General features: G+C 39.6%; 1 protein-coding gene across 1 annotated transcript in view; it reads left to right on the forward strand.

Moving 5' to 3' along the window:
- Window positions 1–9,698, forward strand: part of TDRD1 (tudor domain containing 1) — a 37,633-nt gene extending 27,935 nt beyond the window's left edge. The window contains exons 19-25 of the mRNA XM_019660093.1: window positions 1–120; window positions 1,559–1,675; window positions 4,587–4,754; window positions 5,530–5,757; window positions 6,371–6,417; window positions 6,497–6,585; window positions 8,738–9,698. Coding sequence (XP_019515638.1) covers window positions 1–120; window positions 1,559–1,675; window positions 4,587–4,754; window positions 5,530–5,757; window positions 6,371–6,417; window positions 6,497–6,583 — 767 coding nt within the window. The 3' untranslated portion in view covers window positions 6,584–6,585; window positions 8,738–9,698. The remainder of the gene's footprint in view (window positions 121–1,558; window positions 1,676–4,586; window positions 4,755–5,529; window positions 5,758–6,370; window positions 6,418–6,496; window positions 6,586–8,737) is intronic.
- The last annotated feature ends 5,151 nt before the right edge of the window (window positions 9,699–14,849 follow it).

Consider the following 14,849-nt stretch of genomic DNA (forward strand, 5'->3'; position numbering starts at 1 on the left):
CCGCCTCTTCAGCTGTGCAGTGGAGGACAGTAGAAGTGCCAGTTAATAAAACTGTACAAGCAAGAATATTAGAAATCATAAACCCAAACTTATTTTATGCTGTACCAAATGAGATGCCTGGTAAGAAACAAAAAATTGAGACCTGCTTATGCTAATCTTTTAACTGTATAAAGTAAGTGCTTATCTGAACTCGTGAGGAGGAGAAGAGGAGGGTGATGATTTTGTTTTGGTCAAGGTTTTTAGGAAGAATCGATCATAATAACATGTAAGGCAAATTTACTTACAAAAACAAACGTGAACGAACATGAAGGCAACGCCCTGCATTCAGCAGCACTCCGCCTACTCTCTGTAACCTGCAGCTTATACCAAAACACGGTCCTTAATCACTGTCTAACTTCCTGTTTAAAAATGTATTCTGTCTGTATTGAATTGCATTTACTAATTTAACTTTCTACAGCCATTTAACAGAATTTGAACCAAACTGTTGTAGATTTATTGAAAGAGTACTTTGTAATCAGCCTATAACCGTAGTGTTTGTTATGATATCTTCAGACGCTTAGAGAAATGTTTTACACTGGACCTAATCATGAAGAAAAGGGGCATATAAATATTTTTAGTTTTCCTTTTTTGTTTCATGGAAGTTTACAATTAAAGCTGCTCTTCAGTGTATTTGAGTTTACTTTTGTAGTATAGGAGGTAAGTTCCTGCAAGTTGGGTGGAGGCTATTCAAAATAATTAGCAGGTACTTGAACACTGAAAAAATGAACTTTGTTTCAAAATTGTTCAAACCTAGAATTGTGGTGATACCAGTAACTGCTCTTAAATTGATCTCCACTATTAAAAATAATCATCTTTAATCCATATAGTAGAAAGCAGGGGTTTAGGATTATTTGATCCTGACGACAACACATGGTATGACGAATTGGAAGTGCTTTTATTTTGTCAACCATAGGCAGACGTCAGAAATAATGAGGGTTCAGTTCCAGACCACTGCAGTAAAGCAAGTCACACAAATATTTGGTTTCCCAGTGCATGCAAGAGTTACGTTCACACTATACTGTACTCTATTAAGCATGTGATAGCATTATTTCTAAAAAGACAGTGTACATAACTTAATTGAAAAATACTTGATTAAAAAATGCCAACCATCATCTGAGCTTCAGCGAGTCTTAATCTTTTTGCTGGTGGAAGGGCTTTCCTTCAATTTGTAAAAAGTGCAGTAAAGTGAAGCACAATAAAATGAAGTATGCCTATATAACACACTTACTGAAAAATACACCAAACAGTTGTAAAAATTCAGCTTAATAAGTTTTAGTAGAGTGAACACACTAGTATAACAACCCCAGAAATTAGTCTGCCGGAACTTCCTTCTTGGCCTCTCCCACTGTTGCATCCCTTTGGCACAAGGTAGCCAATAATGGTTTTAATCATTTTTAAATATAAATGTGTATTTTAATACAAGAGTTTCTTGAGTGATTAGATTTGACATTCTTTTGTATACTGTATGTAAATAGAACCGAAACTTTCTTCACAAAAGATTGCTTTTTATATATTTTAGAAGATCAGGAAAAACTGTGTATATTGACAGCCGAAATGTTAGAATATTACAATGCTCAGAAGAGTCCATTGTCCTATAGACCAAGTAGTGGAGACGCATGCTGTGCCAAATACACAAGTAAGATTCTTTTAGGTAAAGTATTAAAGGGAAAATATTTTGTTCTCTTTTATATGAGATTATGTGGCTCTTGCTATTTCAGGTGCATATTTCATTTGGTTAGATAGAGAACTTAAGAAAGACAAGGTCATGGGTTTAATTCACATATTGGGGTCATTCAGCTTTCCTGTTCCATAGCCATAGATTATATTTAGGCAGAGATATAGGTAGAAATTTACAAATCTGTCAGTAAGTCTAGATAAGCAGCTCTAGATAACGACACTCTATATGGTGGGTCAGTAATGTTTTACGTATATATGGCGATACTGCAAATAATTTCTAGAACTCTGAATGTACTAAAAGAACAAAATGCCTTAGGGAGTCAGACTTGTTGAACTGGGTATACTTCAACCATTTCCCTGTTGTTTAATATTTCATGTTAACCAATTTCTTTTGCTATTATAAATAACACTTGTGAATATTCTTGGGCAGAGGTTGGATAACTTTAAATACTTTAGGGTGAATTTTCAGGAATAGAATTCGGGGGTCAAAGGACGTACATTGTTTTGTAAGTTCGGGAAGCATATTGCTCTCTGGGCATCTTAAAGAAATGTGCATATATGGCAAATGTCCATATATGGCGGGCTTATGTCATCATCCCCTTGCTAACAATGGACTTACAATGCTTTGGGTCTGTTGCCCAAATAGTGTTCAGTTCTAAATGTATATTTATGGTTTTAAAATGGATTATGCTTAGTTTTATTTTTCTTTCATATGACAACTGGATCTACACTTTTCCTCCCTTTCTTCTCAGTCGCGATATGTCATAATCTTAGGTTAAGTGTTCTGTTTTATTTTATTAAGATTGCATGAACACTGTTCACAGCCTAGCCACGTAATATACTATAATTACATTTCTCTTTTGCAGCCTTTTTGTTTTTACTAGTATTCTACATACTTTCACTAATGATCTCCAGTTCTCAGCGAACACTTCATGTATTTTGTCAACTTTTATCACGTTGGAGGCATCTTCAGCCTTCCGACCTGCTCCTATCTAGATTGCTTGTCCTCCAGACCTGAGCTGTCATCCTGGAATTTTTCCTTCACCATCTTGCCAGGCATTGTGTTAACACCAACCCCTTCTGTTTCTTGGGTTTTTCTCCCACCCCACCTTGTTGGCTAGATTTCACCCTCCCTCGTCTCACCTTGTTTTCTGGATCTCTTACTTTAGAATTACTTTTATATTTGGCTACATGTCACCCTCCAGAACCTGAGAAAAGATACATGTCAGATAAACTTTCTGTTACCTCCTATGTTTGAAAAAGTCCTTATTCTACCCTAATAGTCGATGGATAGCTTGCCTCAATATAGACTTCTAGGTTGGAAATCATCTTTCCCTTAAAATTTTGAAGGCATTGCTTTTCTTTATTAGCTGTCAGTGTTGCTTGTCACGAGATAGAGGTCATTCAGATTCTCCAAACTTTGTACATATATTTTTTTTCCTTTCTGGACCTTTCAGTAACCTCTTCATCCCATTTTTTTTTAATTTTACGGTGTGAATTAGTATTGATTTTCTTTTCACCATTGTACTGGGCATTCAGTGGGTCCTTAGCTCTAGAAATTAGTGAGCTTTAGCTTTGAGTAATTTTCCTGAATTATTTTTCATTCCCTTCTTTCACTTTCTGTTCTTTTAAGAACTCCCAAGAATTTTAATGTTAGACTTAAACTCTTCTGCCAAATTTCCTCTTTCATTTTATCTTTTGTATTCTGTTTTTCAAGAGATTTCCTCAATTTTGTCTTATAACTTTTCATTTTTGATGATCACAGTTTTCGTTTCAGTAGCTTTTTTTGTTATCTCAAATGTGCTTTTTTAATACCGTCTTGTTCTTGTTTCAAGGATGGACGGCCTTTTCTCCAAGAACGTTAACACCATTCTTTTCATTTTCATGCTCTTCTCCCTCCCTTGTCCTTGTTTTCTTGAGTTCCTGCTTGTTTGTCTTGGTCTTCTCTTTCATGTTAGAGATTTTCTTGAAATATTTGGTGATCCTTTGCTGTTCACTTATTTCACTAAGAAGTTAATTGGATGTTTCTTTGTATATGGGCAGAGCTTGTCCTCTGGTGGCCTTCACTGCCAGACGATCTGGCTCTGCCATTTCCTGATGTGGTTTCTTGAAGTGCTTTCGCTTGGACTGGTTGTCCCCTGCCTGGAGTGCATGGCGCTCCTTGAGTGTGTTTCTGGTTAACTTCCTCCTCTGCTTTGCCTCATGCTCCCCAGTCCACAGTCGGTCCGGGTCATCCTCTCTGGAGAAGAAACCACTGGTCTTCTGCCCATGGGTAGGAGCAGTTGCCTGGAAAGGGGGAGGGCAGTCTAAGCTTTACAAAGGCTGTGAACATAAAACGGATCCTCCTCTTTAGCAGCTTAAAAAAATACTCTATGTAAATGTATAAACGGAAGTCCGTTCAGCTGTTTTGGGAAGTAACTGCTTCCATTACCCAGTCCTCATTTCAGCTCCTTCTGTACTCCTGCTTTTGAATGGGTAGCACCAATTACTGACCCTCGGTTGCTTGGGATTTGTGATGCAAACTGGGATGCTTCTTGGCTTCCCTGCGGCTGGGCGCCTTTGGTTGAGCTCTGCTAAATCGTTTCCATTCATGCATCTGCTTTCCAGCTGCCAATACTCCATTGTTTTCTCTTGTTCTCTAGCCTTGCAGTTTTATGTCTTTTTCTTTTTAATCCTGTAATGGTATTTTTAGTAAGATCTGGGGAAAGTGGAGGTGATGCTTATATTTAATCTGGACATCTTGGCTTGAAATTAGGTATCTTGGTGTGTGAAATTCTAAGTGATGTAAATGTAACTGTGAACAGCCATCTTCAGAGAGGAAGGGAGTCATTGATTGGAACGTCTTACCTGAGAGTCCACTATATTTTCAGATGATGATCTCTGGTACCGTGCCATTGTTCTGGAGACATCAGACGCTGAGGTGAAGGTGCTCTATGCAGACTATGGAAATATTGAAACTCTGCCTCTAAGCAGAGTACAGCCAATCTCCGCCAGCCACCTGGAGCTTCCTTTCCAAATTATCAAATGTTCATTTGAAGGTAGACAAGCCACTTTCCAATTTGGGTGCCTCTGTTTTCTTTTGTTGTTGTTATTTGTTTGTTTGTTTGTTTTATAGCTCTAAATCTGAATCAAATGGGTATTTCAAATACTGCCCAGAGTCTACAAAGAAATCTCATATTTTTAATTCTTCCTTTCATTCTCACTTAAACTGTATTCCATTGGTCCATCAGTTGTTTTACAGGTTAGTTTCAGAGGGTCAGGGTTCAGGTTGCAAAGCTAGTCAGTGGCAGGGCCAGGATGAACTGGGGTCATCTCTGACTTTAGAGATTAGAGACATTCAGATGATGCTTTTTGGCTACCTTACTATGTGTACTATTATCTGCATATCTTCAGTTAGGATTTGAATAAAGTGAACTAAAATATTCAAGTAGCTTTTTCCTCTTACTCCCAATTTCTTTACCCAGAGGTCCCAGCAGATAATAACACACTGATTGCCTCAGAGTCTGCTTTGGTTTTGACTCAGAAAGTGAGTTGGAACATTATCTTTATTATATTTTTCCTTCTCCATTAAAATGGATGTCCATAAATGCAGCCATTTGTTGCCCTCTAGACCTAGATTAGTGCTTGACACATAAGAAGGATCAATGAATATTTAATAAGTTAATTTTTTAAAAAGACAACAGCAGTAGTACATCAAAGCACAGCTAACCCTAGCTAAAATCAATGAGCCTTTTTCTTATTACCCTTAGAAAATTTAAATACTGCCTGTGTTAAGGGACTTGAAGATTAACTCTAATATTCATGTTTTTCCAGGACTAACGGAATTGAATGGAAGCTGTTCTCAATTAATAATAGAGCTACTAAGAAATTTCATGTTGAATCAGAATGCAATGCTTTCTGTAAAAGGAATTATTCAGAATGTCCATACAGTGTCGGTTGAGAAGTGTTCTGAGAATGGGGCTGTCAGTGTGACTGATAAGCCGATGATGTACAATCTGGCAAAAAACATCACATCTAAAAAGCAAAGTACTTTACATACAGGTATTGTTTTCCAAGTTTAATAACAAATACAAGTGTCATTACGAACACATGTAGTCAGTTTAGATCTGTCCTTACTCCCTGTTGCCATATTCCCTTCATCCTCCTCCTTTATAAATCTAGTGGTGGGGCTTCTGTTCCTTTCGCCCCCTCAGAGGAACTGCCTGGATGGCAGCAGGCCTCCTCGACCAGAAATCCCTTAGGTCAGGCTCAGCAACGCTGTCCATGCAAACAATGCTGAGAGCTGTAGAAATGGCAAGCATTCGGAGGTCCTCCCGACTTACTTTTGGTCCCAATCAAAGTGAGGAGAACTCATATTTTTCAGATTGGATCTTACTGGCATTTCATGAGATGATTATATGGCAGGTCTGCCCTTAACCAAACAGAGATATCCCATATATGCTGGGTAGAAGATCTAAAACCTTGGAGATGAGAGCATTAATTTGGTAGAACCTAAGACAGTAGCAGATATCATGAAAGCCCAAATGAAAAATTAATTGATCATCGTTTGTGGTTGGAACCCATGCCTGAGGGGCAGATCTGCATATGTTCAGACTCCAGGATTTTTGTTATTTATATTGTATGTCATCTAATGGCTTTTTGTATTTGCTTTTAGAAAAGACACCGGGGATGAATTGCTGCTGCACAGACTTACGGAAACAAGTAGGTAAAATTTCCTTTAAGTTGAAATTATCCTCTTAACATTTGGAGACATTACATAATATTTCTTTTTCATCCACAGGTTGAAAAACATGAACAGATTCTTCTTTTCCTTTTAAACAATCCAACCAATAAAAGTAAATTTGTTGAAATGGAAAAAATTGTTTAAAAGTAAGTTAAATTTGATGTTTTTGCCACTTCTGTGACCATCAGCAGGACATCTGCGATCATGTTGTCAGGGGAGAGCTAGTGAGGTGAATTACATCTTTGTAAGGCTCTATCTTGTGACGTAATGATCTGAGGTCTGGTTGTAATGTTTTTTTCTGTCTTCATAAATGTTACTTGATAATCTTCCTTTGACACTGCTGATGGAACTGAGCTCAGGGGTGCTGAGGTTGCAACCACCTTTCCTTACTGTGGTTTGATTTTTGAGACTACTCATGCTGTTGATATATGGAGGGACTTGTAAAAATTGTTGTGAGGTACAGCTTAGCCTGAAATTCTCTGTGTCTAGATGTGAGATTTAAGTCTCACCTGTGCTGCATTGCTGTAAAAATGTGTAGCACTTTCTGTGAAGAGGTTGTAAGGGGCCAAGAATGGAAAATGAGCTGCTCTGATAGGATATTTCATTGCAAAACAAAACATACTCTCTTCATTTGGCTGTGGTGATTCTAGTGGTGATTCCAGTAAAAGACAACATTGGTGAGTTTTAAAACAGTGGTTTCCTGCTATTGTACCCTGCTAGTCTTGTTATTGTCTGGGATCCTTTGTTCAAAGACGGTCCTCAGGAATTATTTTATGCTCAGTCGCCAATTAGAACTTCTGATCAAAATGAAGGTGTTCTTATCACTTAGAGTTGATATAATTTCAACCAAAAGCCAAGGATCTGACGGATTGAATACAAGTACAAGAATTGGCTAAACTGTTTGCAAATAGCTTGTACTGGTGTCTGTGGGCACGGCAACTCTCAAGTAGGTACTTACTGGGTTCAAATGTTCTCCATGTGGTAATGTATAATTGTTTTGTTTCTAAGAAAGTACAGCTAAGATCTAAGCTGACTGTCATTAATACAAGATCAACAGTTTTGATTCTCATGATTTATTTCCTTTACAAATTTTGGGTTATTTTTAACAAATGCTGACTTAACAATTGTAATTACACCTTTCTGTCTTTTCTCAATACATTGTTTTAATACTGACTGTCGTTTTATGTACTCGAGTTTAAAATCTTAAATTTAATGGTAATTTTAATTTCACAGATGAAGGGACATGCATGACATGGACTTCTGGAATTAGCGCTAGTGCCAAATAATTTTTTTAATCAAGTTGATTAACTTATATATGCTTTTATCTTTTTATCTGTAATAGGCTTTTTGTGTGTGTGTAAAGATGTTGAGAGTTCTTACACAAGTTCAAATGAAACCTATATTTTCTATTGTTTCTAAAGGGATGGAAGACATTGGAAAAAAACACTAGATTTAAAGCATAATAGTTTAACTGGCTTTTCCCCTACTGTGGGAATAAATACGTATTTTGTCTACATTTGAATATAGTGTATACCTTATATTTGGTATATGCCTTATTTAAAAAACACTTTTACATCTAGTCACATAGTTCATTTTCATAATACCCTTGAAAAGGAAGACCCATTTTATAGATGAGGAGGCTGAGGCTCAGAGAAGTTACATGGCTGCCCCAACTTACACACGTACTGGAAAGTAGGTCTTATGAATGAAGCTGCGTTCTCTCTACTGCCCTCTGCTGTTTACCTGTATGCTGTGCTACGTTATCTTTTTTGATCAGATCAATTCTGAAGGGCATGAAACTAATGGGTTTATATTACCAGAAAAAAATTACACACATGATTACTTAAACACACTTCCTTAATTGTAGTGAAAATGTAGTTGCATATTTAGTACTTTAAATTATTCTTCCTAGAGATAGAGAAAATGTTTTTCAAATTTAAGTGGTTCATCTCTGGAGAAATTTGTTTTAATTTGTTAGTAACTTAATTGTAAAATTACTAAACTAGGAGTGATGTAATGAGGACATAAAACTTTGTAATCTGTTGCTCAAAAGTGATAAGTACTTCAGCATACAAGTTAATATAAAATACTTCTTTATATTTGAAGGAGAGTGTAGCTATAATTAACATAAAAACACTGTTGTGGTGGTTATTTTTTTTTAACTGGAAGATGTGACTTAAATATATAATTTCAGTTAAAAATGCATCTTTGGTTTGCTTGTACTTAAGCTAGAAATTAAGAACCATGGGGACTGACTTTTTATATAAGGTATAATGATAGTTGATTTTTCTCTTTCAGAAGCAGTCTCCTGAAAATAAACACTTATGAGAGAGGAAGCAGTGAAGGCTAGACTTAAGAGAGAAAGGACAGCATCTCATGTTTTTGTTTATTGGAAGCTTGTGTACATTTTCTTTAATGACCTTTCATGCCCCCATTTTTGTTGGCTTACCATTCTTCTATTAGATTGGGTAGTTTTATTTTTCTCCTCTTAAGTTCTTTCTCCCAAATAAATAAGCCTTGAATAAAAGATTCATACCAAATTCACGGGAATATTGGGGAGGGACACATAGGGTCTTTCTACTGTATATAGAACTTTATTACTTCAATGTGCTGAAGGAAAGATGACCCGATGTTAATACTGGATAAATCTGGTTGATGGATACACAAGTCTTACTTTTTGGACTTTTCTGTATTTTGAAACATTTCGTAATACAATGTGCCCCACTCTCCCTGTCCTCATCTGCCTCTTGCACATAATAAATGTTGGCTGGTTTTTTGTTGCTTCAGTCTCGGCTCTGTTTGCTGTCCACTGAGGTTACCAGCTTCTCCCTGTGCATCGTGACTTGGACCACTTTTCCTTCGGCCTTTGTGCCTAGAGTCTGTCCTCGGGCCCTGGACCACTCCAGCTGGGAAGGGACTGCCTGCTCCTGCCACCCATACCCTTCCAGATCTGCAGCCACTTGGATTTTCACTGTAGATAGAATCTGCCATTTTCTGAAGCACAAAGACAGTGAACAATTTAAGTAAAAATTTATCTAAATTAGAGTATATTATTTTTCTTGAAACACATGATCATAAATTCTCCTAAACTCACGTGCAGAATTAACGGGCCAGCTGATTTTCCTGCCAGCCCCTAAGTTTCTATTCGGGAATTTTTCCATGATTTTAAATATCAGCCTATGACAACCTGAGGAAATGTCACCAACTCAAAGAAGAAACTTAAAAGACTTTTTTTTTTTTTTGCTTTCACTGATAATATGTGTCAGCTAATCTGTTGGATTGAACGGACGTTTTTCCTCATGTAAAGAGTTGTTCAAACATTGACATTCTTCTATTAGATAAAAATGTATGCTGTTTTGCCTAATAAAAGCCTTTCGCTTTGCAGCCAGATTCCTCTTGTGTTCTTACTGCGAGCAGTTGCTCACTTTGTCTTGTCTTATTTGCACATAGTGGGAGCACTGGATGCTCAGTTTGTTCATACTGTTGTATTATAGGTGCAGTTCCAACCATAATGCAAATGCAAATGAAAAGCATGGAATCACAAAATTGGCCTTTTTGTTATGGAAAATTAGGGAAGCCCATCAAAGAACCCATAAAAAAAGTTCATCAGATTCCAAGGTTTCCTCATCCAGTACTGGAAATTTGAATATACAGTTCTCATTCAGTGGAGTTTATTTGGTGCTTCAGCTATTTGCCTTGTTCCCAAACAGACTAATTGTAGCTCTAGTCTCACAAATAGAGATAAGGGTTAAATGTCCCCTGGGTTAATTCCACATACTAACTAATAGACCAGACCACCACACCAGGTCTTATTTCTGAGTAGGTTTAAGATATTTCCTATTTTAATGAGCATTTGTTAATTCAAGAAGTAATGAGCTCCAGCTCTGTGCCTGACATTGCAGTAGCTGCTGTATTCATTGTTCAGTAGGGCCGTGCATGGCCTATCACACCTGCCAGTTCCCGTCTTCAGGTTCCCTCAAAATATCTAGTTCAGTCACAGGTAAGTACACTAGAGCTGAGACCACACAGCTGAACAAATAGTAGATAACCTGGCAGAGGCCGTGTAAATATTGAGACAAATCAGATCCATTGATTAAACAGTGAACGGGTTAATGGAGGGGGTGGAGGGGAAGACATTCTATATAGGCCTTTTCTTTTGGTCGAATTCTTTTGTTGGGCAGGTAGAAATGTCAAAGGCTCAAAACTGTGAATGAGGGTGGTTAGCCTTCTGAAAAGGAGCCCTCTTGCTGCATAGTGCATGTTCCAGAAAACCAATAACATGAGGATCCTTAACCAGCAGGGCCCAAGGCTGCCAAATTCCAGGAGGAGAATTAAGTCATTGTGAGGCTCACTGCTGAGAGGCTGGCTGCCAGCCCAAAGCACTGAACCATTACTGTCGCTAGTGGGCTCCTCACCAACCCAACTACCGCCCGGATTTGGCAAATTGAGCTCTTCCTGGGATTAGCCAAGAGTGACACCTGGACTACCACCAGTGCACGCAGTTCTGAAGCCAGCCTGGCACCCAAGCAGTGCGTACTCATTAAACATGGAAGATTCTCAACGGTGGCTTGTTTTGTTTTTCCAGATTAAAGGAATTGGAGGGCAGCCTGTGGCTCCAAACATGAATTGTTTGCGGAAGGATGATTGTGTTTGTTGAACGGAATTCAAGTGAGGTTCATTTATAGCGAAGACTGCTGCCCATCTGCACAGAATGAGAGCTGCGGAGAGCTCACCCAGACAACTGCTAACGCTTTTTCTACTGCCCTAAACGTTGTTCACTGTACCTTTTGGGCACTGCAGTCTAACTTCCCCAGGAAGGTTCCCGAATCTTGGCATTAGCTTTCCAATAACCCCCTAAAATTGGTTTCATTTAAGGCTTTAGCTGCCCAGCCTCAGCCATTTTCCTGTGCTTTCCTTTGACCTGAGACCCTGAGGTGATGGCGTTTTTAAAAGCTCGTGGGTAACCTTTGATAAGGAGGTGCCACCTCCAGTGATGTGAGGTGAGCCTTCTAAGAAGGGAGGTGGACTGTGAAGCTTGTAAGTCAGAAGCCTCCTCTGCCGCCTCCAGGGTGCTTCAGGGTTCCATTCAACAAATTTACACTAAGGCACACATCTGTGTGTGAAAACAAAAGAGAACAAACTTCGGAAGTATTGCCAGTTTGAAGGAGAGTGCTTGTGCAGTTTGGGGTGTTGACTGAAGGACCTACTTAGGTTACCCAAGGGTAGCCTCTGCCCTGTAGACATTCCATGCTTGCTTGATTCACCAGAAAGCATCACATTTCCCAAAAGCAAATCCAGTAAAACCTTGTGCATAATGATCCTCAGTCTTAAGGAGCTGGAATATTTACTTTATTCCTTAAAACAATCAGTGTCTCCCCCAAACCTAAGGGACTTCAGCTTTGAAATGGCAGTATTTCCGTTCCTCGTGTCTGGGCAACCCCACCCCTGCCCCTGGTTTTGGCTAAGGCTTAACTTGCTACCTATGGAGCACTTCAGAACGGGGCCCTTTGTTTTCTCTGGGATGGTTTCTTTGCCATTTAAGATGCATTGTTTTCGGTCCTTTCATTTCTCAATAAGAGGGTTCTGGTTACCAGCTGCCCTGTGGGTTCTGGGAAATCTACAACTTTTGTGGCTCTGTTTTGCATCTCACTTTGGGCCTTTTCATATGTGCTTTACCTTCCTTTATCATTGGGGGCACTGGATGTAAAGAATTCGAGTTGGGCTTCCACAGAGTTGGGAACCATTGTACCCATCATCCTTGAAAGTTATAGGCCAGGAAACAGCAGTGGAAAATTAAGCATATTTTTCAGTCAGGAAGCCAGCAGGCAGGAGAACTGAACGGGTATGTGGGCGGGGGACCCCAGACCTCTTCATCTCCAAAGCAGTGGTCATTTCACCACATGGGGTGTCTCCCATTTCATGCTGAAGTCTCCATTTATCTGCATGGAATTCAGCCATCTTCATGCCTTGTATGTTGACTACTGAGACACACTGTACAGGGCATTTCATGAATGAATTCACATTTTAAAAGGGCACTTACTATGTAGAGTTGCCAGGCACTGGGGTCACAAAGATGAATAAGGCAAGTCCTTGGAAGCAAGGCACTCACAAGTCCTTTGGTATGACGGGCCTTCATGGTGGCTTTTTTAAATGTCCACAAATCTTCACAAAGATTTGGATGACAGTAGTAGCTTCCCTCTATAAAAAGCTTCTGCCCCTGCTAGCTTCCCACTCACCACTCCAGAGCCTGGGCCGCCTGCCTGTCCCTCCTCTCCACCTGCCCACCTGATCTTATAGGCACCTGGGACAGAGAGATCATACTTGATGCGAAGGAGTTTGAAGCTATCGGTATCTGTACCAGTATTTATAGCTTAATCTTTTACTTCTTAATCATGGAATGAAAATTTACTGCCAATAAAAGATTGTCAAACTGTCAAGAAATACCCAGAATTGAAATTTGGCTTCTCTAAGGTAAATCTGATTAGGCTAAAGTGTGCTGTGAAATGTTAACAATCCATCATAACAGGCTGGGGAGAGGGCTGTCAGCTGTGAAATTTCCACTTTTATTAGGACTTGGGGTCTGGTGCCTCTCAACCCCCTGCTCTGTCTAGAGCAGCCCAGGCCACTTGCTACATGTAACTACTGAACACTGAAAATGTGGCTTAGTCCAAATTGAGATATAAATGTAAAATATCACAGAATTTTGAAGACTTGGTAGAAAATGTATTGGTAATATGTTGAGATAATATTTGGGATCTACTGGTTTAATATTATTAATTTCTTTTTCAGTTTTTAATGTGGCTACTAGAACATTTAAAATCACCCATGTAGGGCCGGCCGAGTGGCGCGATGGTTAAGAACTCGCTTGGGATGCCAGAGGGCCCCGGTTCGGATCCCACATATGAGGGCCAGTGACACTGCCCTCCACAGCTAAGATGCTGAACAACAGCTCGACCTGGAGCTGGGCTGCCATGAGTCGCCGGCGACGGCGTAGGCTGCAGTCCCTGTGGCAGTGGGTTGCCATGGGCTACCGTATGTAGCCAGCAGCCAGCGTGAGCGGCCAGCAGCCGCAGTGAGCGGCCGTCCAGAAGCCGGCGACTGATCTGCCTCACCCGGGAAGAGCGCAATGATGGTGCCAACTTGGGCCAGTGAAGCAACATCCTCCACAACTAGATTGAAGAACAAAAACGACAGCAACTTCTCTGTTCCCCTTCCCCCAATTCCCCAGCACTGTTCCCATTCCCCAATTCCCCAATAAAAAATCTTTAAAAAATAAATAAATAAATAAAATCACCCATGTATATGGCTTGCATTACATTTCTATGGGACAATGCCCATCTGGAGGCACAGCACCCCCACCCCCCACCCCTGCCCAAGCATTTGGGCCTGCAAGCCAGTTCCCCTGCACAGGTGCTCATGCATTACTTACACTGCTCTGGCAATGTGGGGAGGGCTGGAAGCCAACTGTGAACCACAGACAGAAATGCAACATTTTTAGACTTGATTTTTAAAAAGGAAAGGTGTAAACAAAATTATTACTAGTCTATCAGAATTGACATTTACAAGAATAATGGCGGGAAGGTCAAGGAAAAGAAGAAACAGGTCGACCTCCCCGGAGGGCAATTTGATAATACACATCAAAAACCTTAAATTGCATATACTGTACTCTGTAGCCTAGAAATTGACCTTCTTGCAGCTTAAGGAATAATTGGGCAAAAACACAAATATCTAATTGCATGATTAAAATTAAAAGTTAATTGAGTGTTCAACAATAGCAGATAGGTGAAGTATGTTAGAACATAAAACAGAAAGATGTTCAAGAAGGGAAATGGGAAAGCTGGTTATGAGACAGTATGTGAGGAATGAACTAAAAAGAATGTAAATTGTTCTATAAGTAGAATGACATGACACTGGACGAACATACACCATAATGTTAACAGTGATTATCTCTGGGTGGTGGAATAGGTGTGTTTTTTAAATTGCTTACTGGTATTTTCTTTTTGTGTAATGCGCACACATGATGTAATGACACTTTTTTGATGAGTATATGAAAACTATAGATTACGCAATGATAGCCACCATTTGTGGAGTGCTTACTATGTACGAGGCATTGTGCTAAGCAGTGTGCTATTTTGCTTTGTGGCGTTTGATGTTTAAAAAGCAGGCACCTTCGGGGCTTCAATTGGGGATACTGGCCAAAAGCGCCGCTTATTACCTCGCAACTGCAATAATAGGACAGCCAGGTAAACAAACAGCAACTGCCATGACAAATAGAAACGATGCCAAAGCCAACCTTTTCGCATGAGTCGGAGCAATAAATCCTGCGGAGTCGACCGCGGAAGGCACAACTCTCGCTACTGCACCATTCAGAGAGCGGCTGGGACCCCGCGCAGGAGTAAGTACCTTCGTT

Source organism: Hipposideros armiger, unplaced genomic scaffold (assembly GCF_001890085.2).
Source record: "Hipposideros armiger isolate ML-2016 unplaced genomic scaffold, ASM189008v1 scaffold_311, whole genome shotgun sequence".
NCBI lineage: Eukaryota > Metazoa > Chordata > Mammalia > Chiroptera > Hipposideridae > Hipposideros > Hipposideros armiger.